We start from the raw sequence: 11872 nt of genomic DNA, 5'->3' as shown, positions 1-11872 counted from the left end.
TTTTAAGTCTAATTTTACTACTTTCTATAATTCAGAGTTTATAGTTATAACTTACGAATTTTTTATTACAATAATTACTATTATAACTATATATAAAAATTTGGTACTAGTATTCTTGATATATTTACTATAATATTCTATAATTTTAAGAGAAAATATTAAGAATTAAAATTATTATAATTAAATCAAAACTATATATATAAAAAGTACTATAATCTACTATATTACTTATTAGTACAGTTTTTATAGTTAAAAAAAATTGTAAAGCATACATATGTTAAAGGTTATATGTTTCAGTATTAAGCAATCACTATAGAGAAGAGGAGGGAGAGGGAAAGGGAGAAGGAAGAGAAAAGGAGGGAGAGGGAAAGGGAGAAGGTATAGCAAGCTGCAGAAATGGACCTGAAGAAGAAAAAGAAATCTGAAGAAAGGACTGTAACAAAGAGCACAGCCGATTTACTGAGGAAGCAACCAAGACCAAGACCAGCCTACTGTACTCTCAACTCAGCCATTAATTTGGAGAGTGAGAAGGAGAATGTGTGTACTAGTAACTACCTACCAACCCTTCCTCAGACATAGGATTTTGTTGTCCAAACAGGCCCACACAGTGCCTTGGCCAACATCCATCATCAACATCAATCCATCTCTCAGGAACAGTCAAACAAGGTATCAGCAAGTGGTGGAACTGTGACAGTAGAGGGAGTGCAAGATCACAGTAAAGAAGGAAGAGCTTAATCAATGTCAATGTGAGATGGCAGAACACTTGCAACTGTGTGAAGAGAGAGAGATTACTGAGCAAACTTGACAACCCAGGCATTAGAAGGATAAGGCTAGCAGACTAGAGGAACAGTAACAAATTCTGGAAGCAGAGGAGGAGGAGAATGAGAGGCAGAGGAGAGCAAGAAGCAGACATTAGAATGTAGGCAAGAGACTCTAAGTCATCACAACAAGCCTGTTCCTGTATAAAGAACCATATATTCCATTAATTAATAGAGTGTATATGACTAATAGACTGTACTTACCTTTATTTCTGCCCAGACCAAAGTAAATTGGTCTGGATAGGATTGAAGTTGAGTCTGTGTACTGAGTGAATGCACACACAAATTTCTCTAAGTTTAGTTTCCCACAAGTGTGTGTTTCCTGGTGAATCATGTTGAACACTCAGTTTTGAGTCCTTCATGTGTAAATTCAATAAAATATTTATTTTTTAATTTTACAAAAAATTAAAACATAAGTTTTGTAGCTAATATGAAGACCTTTCTAATAGTATTTTTTTTGTGAAATAATAATGAGTTTTAGTAATTATAGACTGTAAATACCCTTAAAGTGAGTGTTTCTGAGTGAAATACAGTATGTCTGTTGGCAGCAATGCAAATCCTCCTAAGGTTGGGAAAACATAAACTCAACCAACCTGTCACATCAGTCACAGCACAGCCACATACTCCTTTTGGAAGGACCCTACAGCAAAATGTTCTAGGTCAGAAAAAATTGACTTTGTTTTATCAGCTCTAGCAAGTTCAAAACTTATTCAGATACAATTATTAATGTCTAAAGTTAGTTTTTAAACAGTTATATAGTGTTTGTTCAACTTTCTAAGTGTTTGGAAAAAATTACTTTAAAAAATGCTGACAAATGTATTATTATTAATACTATTACATAACTTTTTTATTATATAAGCGGCAAAAATCTGGGTCGAAAAATTTCAAGTAGTGCTCAAACTCATAGAAATGCAATTTTAGACCATTTTAACAAAAAAAGTTTTCTTAGGAAATAAAAAAATTTGTACTTAATATTTTTGAAAAATAAAAACATACATTTGTAGCTACAGATGTCCTCTACAATTCTATGTTGCCCAAATATTCATTTGAGGATATTTGAGGAAGTTATTTCGTCCATCATTGTATGGCCCAAAAGAGGCTAGTACTGCCGCGTCACAGTTGGTTGAGTTTATATTTTCCCAACCTTATGTCATTATTGCACATTCCGCACGACCGCTTAAAGCTCTACTCCCTCAAACCACGTAAATGGCTCCTCTATTTATCGTCTGTCATATTAGGTATCGATGGGACACTTCGGTTCCTTAACGGGGACAAGGACCTTACCGGAGAGGAGATGGACGAGGATGTCATGCCTGAAGATCACTATGTGTTTTGTTTTGACGGAGAAATGAGATTCCTAAATTATCTACTGAGGGCTGTTCGCCATGATCGAAGTTCCTCTACCTCTACCCGACCTCGTGTCGTACCGGACGAGCTGAAGGAATACTATGGTGGCTGCCCATTTAGTCTGGCTCCGACAGACATGTGCGAATCGAGTCATCTCATACCGTTTACAAAAGGCGATGGTGTGAGAATGAGGGCAGTGTTTTTACATACTGACTTACACTTTTCAGTATCTCCGCAGACTCCTTGCAAGTCGTGGTGAGCCCGACGCCATGACCATAGATGACTATCGGAATCAGATAGTGTTGGATACACGACTTCATTGTCTCTTTGATAAAATGCACATCGCATTCCTTAAAATGAGTAATGTGCTATGCTGATTTTTGACCGTATTGACTCATCTGCTCATAGACCCCGAACAAGTTTCTCAAGACCAACGATGTACCAGGCGGAGAGAATGCTCCACCTGATATATACCGTGTCACACTCCACAGCTTCATCGCGAGAAAGTCTTATAGCTTATATTAGCTTATAATGGTTCAAAATATGTAAATACTGTGAAAACTGTAAAATGCAAAATAATTGATCTCAATTTCTGAGAAACAGTATAAGGCATTATAAGATCCAAAAGGTTTGTCAATATTCAAAAGGTTTATTAGTATTTCAAGCCTAAGGAAAGCTTGCTGTTCTTTATAATAAGTAAAGACATTGTATACATTATAAGGCATAAAAGATTTGTTCACATTATAAAGGTACATAAAGTTTTTTATCCCTTGCAATAAGTAAAATGACTTATATTTGATCTCGAAAATGATGAGGAGTATATACTATAGGAAGGATGGTATTAATTATAATGTATGCAAATTAATATAACAGTCTAAAAGACTGTTCCAAACCAATATACATTTTTCTGCCTTATAATGTTGACAGAAGCCTTACTAAAGAATTGCAATGTATATACAAACTCTACTTATATTCATTTTACTTTTTTGCCCTTACATGCATTAATAATGATTCAAATTATTTATATTTTTGTGGCAATATTACAATGTTACTAAATACTAATTATAGCACTAACAGGTGCAGGAGTGAGAAGAAAAGTGGTGAAAGCAGAAAGCATACTGTATGAGTGTCAGAGCAAGAAATGAGACAAACAGCTGATCTTGTTAACACAAAGCAAGGGAAACAGTTACAAGACTTGCTAAATGAGGCAAGTAAGGTGAACATCAATGTGTAGAATTAGAAAGTGGAAAAACGAACCTAAACCTTATCCATGTGTGTATTGTCTGGCAGGTGAGTGTCTTACATTTGAGTAGCCAGTCCTTGACCCTGGCCAGCCAATCCTCCTGCTTAGGACTGTCCACACCCTTTGCAAGCCTTCTGAGCTCTCAAAATGGCTGCAATTGATGACTCCTTGTCCTTCTCAGGTTCAATAGTGAGCAATTCACCAGAGGAGCTGAAAACCTGCCTAGAAACCCAGTAGTTAGTTAATGTAGCTTTAAGTAAATTTAAAAATGTATAAAACATACCTATTCTACCAATTAAGTGTGTCCTAGACCCATAGAGACTTGTGGTCTTCAAAAAACTTGAGAATAGTGTAATAAAACACTTTGAAATTAAAATTTTCATTAACCTTACTGAAGGTTTCAAGTGTTAAAATAAAAAAGCACACCTATCATATTAAAAGTATTGTCAGTGTTGCTAGATTATATTACTATCACAGTCTGAGTACTTACCTGGACACATATGTAGGCAATCATCTCTAGGGTGACAGACTTCATACCTACAATCTCAGCATTATTTGCCTGCATTGTTTTACCTTTACTACCAGACTCAGCATCTGTAGAACTTGGGCTTGTAAAGATCAGCTGAAGGCACTATAAAAGAAGTATCAGTATTTGTAAATAATAATAGGAGTGTACTTACTTTGACAAGAAAACAGTCTCAGAATAGGCCCTTGTCCATTACTTCTGGATTGTATGACCCTTCCTCATACAGGAACACAGGGAATGACCTATGTGTGATTGGGTATTTTTTTGACTTTACATTGTCTTCAAAACTATACAGTAAGGATATGAGTAAGAGTGTTCATTTTTTGTTTGACTTCATCTGTTAGTCTGCATACCTTTCCTTACTACTGTGTGCATACAGGAGTAGTATTAGTACAATCATCTGTAACAATTGTGGATAGTGTATTGAAACTCCTGTGTAGTGTCTAAGAGAAGATCACAGGTGATTTGTTAAGTTTGAGGGGGAGCTAAACCACAAGTCTTAGGAGACTAGAGTGGTTCTGAACAGGTGCAAGTTCTTCCAGTGCAGTTGCAACCTTGGAAGAGTAATGTGAATAACAGAAAGTGCACTTTGCAAAGCACACAACAAACAATCTGATACAGAAAACAACAAAGACTAAAACTATGCCTCATGCTAGAGGACTTTGAGACATGAGACAAGAGCTAAATCAATGGGTGAACTATCTGAATTCCCCCTGTATCTAGTACATGAGTAGCTGTATTTATAGTTTTCTGAGTTCTGGAAAAGTGTAGTACTAACAGGGAAATGCCATGACTGAACAAAAGAAAAATAACAAAATATACAAGAACAAATAAGAGAACCTTTTGCTAGAGGTTGGAAGAAAATAGGGTGAAAATGTATGAGGAAAATTTTAAGTAGTCTGCATTCTAGCCACAGGAAATGTTATGCAAAAGGGAAAAGCAAGATTTACATTGAAAGAAGTAGAAGGTTCTCATACTGTTATCATCTGATTGGTACAGACAAAGTGTAGAGAGTTTCAAGATTTCTGGCAGTCTCCTGAGATCAACACTTTGATTGCCCTAATGTCCTATCTGATTGGAAGATTGTAGTACTTTGATCTAGACAATAATGATGTGATAGTTTGCTGAGCCACTCACTGTGACACAACTTGTGTTCTGAGCCTGTGATAAGCACATGATCCATACATCCTGTAGAGAAAACAATGTGTGTAAGCCAATTCTGAGACTGTACACTCTTACAGTTCTGTTTGCAAATGCTTACAATACAGAATAGTTAGGTGTTCTTAGAGTAGGCTTCTATGAGTCACATAGGTGTTTGGAATTGATTGCTGTGATTGTCTGCATGTGATGTACAGTTCTTAGTATGATGCTAATTGTTTCATCTTCTAGCATGTCTGCTTGTGACTGTCCACAGTCACATGGTTGATTTAATGATTGGCAGGCTGAATGTAAGTTCTGTGTGTGTGTGAACATTGTTGCTTATTCTTCCTGCTTCCTTCTATCACTCTTACTATATTATTGCTACTCCCTAGCAAATCCAACAGTAAGTGTTACACTCTTTTCTACTCTTTTTATACTGATTTTGTGTTAGCATTTATTCTGGATAAATGTGTCATATGTCTTAGACATGTCTTCTGAGACATACATCCAAGACACACAATATTAGATAGCATATATAATACTTAATATAAGGACAATGAAGCTCATAGGACACATATAACAGTACACAACACATTACCAACTACACAGTTGACTTGTATCAATGCCTATGCACCATGAGCAGAGCCCACTGAACCCCTACTAGTGTGAACTACTCTAAGGGAATCATTGCAACCTCAAAACACTAACAGGTTATGAGCCTTACACTCTCTGCTCATGTCTACATTGTTACTATGCTTTTATCTTACCCTCTACAAACACAACTCTTTGAAATCATCATCTAAATGATTATGATTCCTCCTTACTGGCTATATGTATGACTATATGCACCACAATTGTCATTGTGAACACTTTGGTGTACTATATACTATAGTACAAATGATATGATATGCTCAATCATACTAAACTTGATAAGTATCATTGAACTACTCCATTTAACACTGAATCAATTTGATTCTACATGTACAATCCATTCTAATTGTCTACAAACCTTTGGTGCTCTCATCTGAGCATACTAAATGCAAATTGTCTTGTCTGGAAGACTACAATTGCTTTATACAACAAGATATGATACAATACTTGTAACTAGAATGTATTATCTATGTGGACCTAGACACACCTGTCTGAGCATCCCAAACGTGCATTGATTTATTAAACTAACAAGACATGTATTGGATACACAATACAAGACATATATTGGATACAGACAATGTATCAGATGTCTAAGACATACAGACAGATGAACTAGTTGCTTTAAATACAATGAGTACTCAATAATACTATATCCAAATGCTGAATTACTTCATCTTACACTACAGAGACACATTATATTAATAACGTCTCACATAATGAACAAACATTTGATAGTATATCAATAATATAAATGATTAATACTATAAACGAAAGAACAACACTAGCAAAGCATAATAACAATATAAAGAAATATATTGCAAACGTATAATCAATCAAATAATGATTAGGCAAACGAATAAAACGAAAACAAGAGTATAAATGCTACTAAAGCATAATAACTCGAATATAAAAACAATTTATACTATTACAAATGAACAATCACAATAAATAACATATATTTACGAAATACAAACATATCACATAGATAAACAAATATACAAACGTACAAAGTAATAATAATGTATTCGAACACATAAAACTATTAATTGTTGAATAACACAATGTTGTATGCAAAATACAATTGAACAAACACATAATAACACATAAAACAAGTAATAAAACATACAAAACAATGTTGCAAACAGTCTAAACATATAATAACAAACATATATACTTATACAAAGTATTACATTAAATTAAAACATAATGCTACAAACAATGAAACAATATAATGATACATATATGCATAATATTGACACAATATCAATACTATATGGGCAAATACATATCTTATACCTTGCACAATTACTATTACAATACAAAATCAAACAAACAATAGTTACAAATACATTGTAACAATATAATATATTAATAAGATATACATGATAACAAAGTATTAAGTCAATACAATTAATACAATCAGTATAAACAATATAAACAATTAAATATCACTTAAAAACATGACAAAATACAATAATACAGACACAAAACAAAACAACTAATGCTACAAAACATCAGAGCCTAATATTGGATAGTCTGAAGGGCTATACAACAGAACAAACACTGCTGCCAAGTACACAAAAGACAAACGAACATTGGAACAAAATCCAAAGAAACAAACATAAGTTCAGAACTCAATCAAACACTTTACAAATGATTAAACACAATGTGTGACAGATTTAATAGATCACTGTAAATGGTAGAAAGATAGAATTTGTAAAGAATAAATCTATGATCAATACTTAAAGCATATCATTAGCTATTCAAAGTTCAAACAATATCATAATAGTGTATTCTTCATTAACAGCCTTGCTTGAGCTTGTGCCTATCATAAAAGAATAAAATACATAAACAGAACAGAAACAAAACACTATAGCTCGAATACTTTTGTTATCAAACAGAAGACAAACAATACTGAGCAAATCTAAACAACACATTATAATGTATACAAATAAAACAAACAAAATCACAAACTTATGCTTGCTAAAACAACACTATACTAAATGATTAACAAACTATTCAGACGTACACATAATAATCAAACGAAATACACAAGCATACACACAATCTATTTGAGTATAAACTCGAATAACAAAGAGTACAAATGCTATAAAGAATTAATAACAAAATTGGACAAAAATAACAAATAACATTAAAGTTATTAAACAAAACACATTCACACATTAATACACAATGCTTAAACGAATGATTAAATGATGAAAACGTACAAACAAATTAATTACACACACACAAAAGCTAATTGCTCAAAGCAAACCTTCTTGAATTGAAGGGGAGTAATAGCATATATTCACAAACATAAAATTCACAAAACATAAAACATAACAAATAATAGAAACATAGTGAACAATTAAATGATGCAGAAATATTGACTATGTCACTATTTAACCTTGCACATCCTACAAAACATAATTACAAAGTTATCACAACAAATAAGAAGCAAATCTGTTGAATTCAATGATGAAATACTTATGCAAGAGACATTTTCTCTGAAATCTTTAATAGTCACACCATACATAGCACCAATTGAACGTATTATGAACAAATATATTACAGAGCATATACCTAAACACAAAGAAGTATGCTACATACAAAGATGTTGAGCAGAAAAGCATCTCCAGTACATAACAAACTATACAGAAATATTGAACACAGTACTCACTGAGCATATGTTCAACTAGCTTGTCATCCACATCCATTCCCTTACTAGCTACTATGTTGTTGTGTGTGTAATTTCTAAGGAAAATCACAAAATGTTAGTGTTTTGAGGTTGTAATGATTCCCTTAGAGTAGTTCACACTAGTAGGGGTTCAGTGGGCTCTGCTCATAGTGTGTAGGTGTTGATACAAGTTGACTGTATAGTTGGTAATGTGTTGTGTACCATTATATGTGTCCTATGAGCTTCATTGTCCTTATATTAAGTATTATATATGCTATCTAATATTGTGTGTCTTGGATGTATGTCTCAGAAGACATGTCTAAGACATATGATGCATTTATCTGGAATAAATGCTAACACTCCCCTTCAAACTTATACTAGTTGATTAGGCTAATATAATGTTTAATAAGCATTTGTTCATTGTTTTACTAATATCATTTACATCTGTAATGTAAATGTTTTGTTTGCTTTGTATATTAAGTCTACTGTAAGTGTTGCATTCGTCCAATGTATTATTATAACGTTCAATGTAATAAATCAATTGTTAATTCAATTATGATTGCTAAGAGAGCTGCAGGATCTCTTTAGTGTTTGTTTGTTTGTAGTTTTAATATTATTAATGTTATAGTTGTCACTATAATGTTTTATCATTTGTATGATAGTAGTTTTCTTGTTCACAATTTAATATGATATGTTATAACTTTGTTTTGTTTGTTTTTCATGTCATATTGTTTGTTTTGTGTCATAGTATGTTTATTTCTTCATACTGTACTGTTCCACAGTTGTTCTGTTATTCGTTTTGTTTGTATTCATATTATTATACGTGTAGTTTGTTTTATATTCTTACACTCATTGTGTAATTAGAATTGTACTTTGTTTGTATTGTTTTGTTTGTATAGTTAATACTATATTTAATAACAATGTGCATGTTATTAATTTGTTCACATTAATTTGTATTCTTGTGCATTTGAATTGTGTTACTAGTAGTTTTTCCACTTTTACTTTTGTAATGAAACTGTTGAATCATGCTTGTAAAATGTGTTATTGATGTTATTATGATGTCCTCTATTCATCATGTATCATCTTTGTTTGTTTTGTTTTGTATTCATGCCTTTTAAGCATTCAATTGTAGTTCTATGCCTTTATATTGAAGCATTGTATTGTTTGCAATTTGTAATATCATGTATGATATGTTAGATCACTTCATATTAAGGTTGATTAAGGTTTTATTCTTCCATTATTTGTATTGTTTTATCATCTGACCATTTGTAAGTCTGTTTAGGCACATTATTTATGTTTTAAACATATGATATGTTTGTATTGTTTTGCTGTTTTACAGTAGATATATTTATTATCAATATATGTGTGTATTGTGTTTGTTATCATTTAATGTGTCCTTCAACTTTTACAAACTATAACATTATTTGTATGTTTGTATTGTTTTATTGTTGTGATAATGTTTTATTATCATTGTGTAATGTTTATTCAATTAATATATTGCTCTGTACAGTTATAATACACGTTTGTTACTTTTATTTTGTAGATAGATGAAGTAGTGTGCTTCACAGTTCTATTTTTCATCATATATTGTAATATTCGTTTGTTTTATTGCTTATTTTGTGTCAAATTCTGTTTGATATTGTTTTAATCATTATATTTGCTTTATTTGCTGAATATATGTGTGCATTCGTTATGAGATATGAATTTATTTTGTTAATTTTGAGTGTATTGCTCATTTTGTTCATTATGATCAACATTATCTTGTTTGCTTTGAAAGGATTAACGTTTTGATTGCTGTTACATCTGTTGCTTCTTTTAATTAACTTACACAAGTGCTTTGCATGTCTAGCATTGATTGCTTTAGGAATATGTGCCATTCCTTGGCTACATTGTGTTAATTCTTAATTATCTGTCTGAATATTACTTTGTTTGGTTGATTATTTGTTCACTATTATGTCCCACATGCTAGGGAATAAGTATTGTAAGTTTTGCATAATGTGTGATCATTATTTTCAATGTATTATACGTTCCATTTGAGGAAAGCATAGTCTCTGTGAAGCACATTGTCTCTGGCTCATATACTAATGTGCTCTACAGGTTCTGATGTGGAAAACAAACCAGAGGACAAGGTTGTAAAGGAGGAAACTGACAGATCAACCATAGATTCTGAGTCTGAAGACAAAGAGAGCTCAGACAATGACACTCACAATAACAATAATTCAGAGGGTAAGAAGGTCTTGTCTGTGCTAGTAGAGGGTCAATCTGGCAGTAAGTCTCCTATTTCCTGATTTCTGATCCATCTACTAACACAGAACATCTTGTAGATTGTAAGGCAACAGTGGAGGAGCTTGCAAAAGTAAAGGAGGACAAAGCTGTAGCTAGGGCTAAAGTAAAAGTAGAGGCTGAGAAAGTAACACAGGCTAAGGTTAAGGAAGAGGCTCAGGCCAAGGTAAAGAAGGAGAAGGAGAGGGGAAAGGAGAAGGAGAAGGAGAAGGCTATAGCCTTGGTACAGTCAGTAACAAAGTAGAAGGATAGGAAGGAAAAGGAGGGGTCTAAAGGTATGTGTGCAAGTATGGTTAACAAATTGTACACAATAAACTAACTGTTTACACAGGTTCTAATACTGTCACAAACACAGAAAGGTCAAAGGTGGTAGTAGAAAAGGGGAACAAGCTAGGTATGAATTAAACATATGACTAACAAATTGTGTACTACTAATGTTGTCTTTGCCTAGTTCCTAAAGAAGTTGCAAAACCAGAAAAGAAAAAGCTGGTCACAGAGAAAGAGAAGGTTGACACAAGAAGGGATGGGAAGGAGAAATGAGTCATAGTCAGTAAGTACAAGTATGGCTAACAAATCATGCTAAGCTAATACAATGTTTCTCCTAGTTCCTTAAGTGGTTACAAAGCTAGAAAGGAAGAAAGAGGACAAAAGTAAGGAAAAAGGTAATGTGGATGAGGGGTAGTTGATTTTCTGTGTATACTGACTCCATTTTGTTGTCTAGAGCCAGTACTGGTACTCCTGAGTAAGAAGCACACTATTGTAGAGGTGGAGATTCTGGTCTCTAGTAAGGAAACATGCACAAAAAACTGGAAGGTTGTGGTAGAGTCTTCAAGTAAGGAGGACAAGAATATCCCTCCAGATTAGGTAGAGAGAATGGTCTTCCACACACCTAAGTGTGTAAAGTGTGTAGAGAGGCACAAGGGTCCTCAGGGATCCACTTGTCAGACTGTAATAGATTGACTATACTATAGTAATCTGAGTAAGTCTGTTTCAATCTTATTTTTGACTGTGTTAATAGTAATCATTTGTGTAGAAAACCAGTACACAGTGTGTATATTCTACTACTCCAGATGTAGCCTGAAGGGAATCTAGTGTAAGACTAGGGGGCAAACTATAGAATTGTATAGTATAACTCAGAACCTGTGTTCTGTCATCCCTCTAATCATACATAGTGAAGCCAGAACAGT

At 33.2% G+C, this 11872-nt stretch overlaps 1 protein-coding gene across 1 annotated transcript; it reads left to right on the top strand.

Annotated features, from left to right (window-relative positions):
- The first annotated feature begins 367 nt into the window (after positions 1-367).
- Positions 368-1040, top strand: FOMMEDRAFT_17127 (uncharacterized protein). The gene is made up of 4 exons (XM_007262840.1): positions 368-537; positions 580-770; positions 841-958; positions 1023-1040. The coding sequence occupies exons 1-2, from the start codon at positions 397-399 to the stop codon at positions 733-735; spliced, it is 297 nt and encodes a 98-aa protein (XP_007262902.1). The 5' UTR covers positions 368-396; the 3' UTR covers positions 736-770; positions 841-958; positions 1023-1040.
- The last annotated feature ends 10832 nt before the right edge of the window (positions 1041-11872 follow it).

Source organism: Fomitiporia mediterranea (genome assembly GCF_000271605.1).
Source record: "Fomitiporia mediterranea MF3/22 unplaced genomic scaffold FOMMEscaffold_2, whole genome shotgun sequence".
NCBI classification, from domain to species: Eukaryota; Fungi; Basidiomycota; class Agaricomycetes; order Hymenochaetales; family Hymenochaetaceae; genus Fomitiporia; species Fomitiporia mediterranea.
This window is presented reverse-complemented; position numbering and strand designations above follow the sequence as displayed.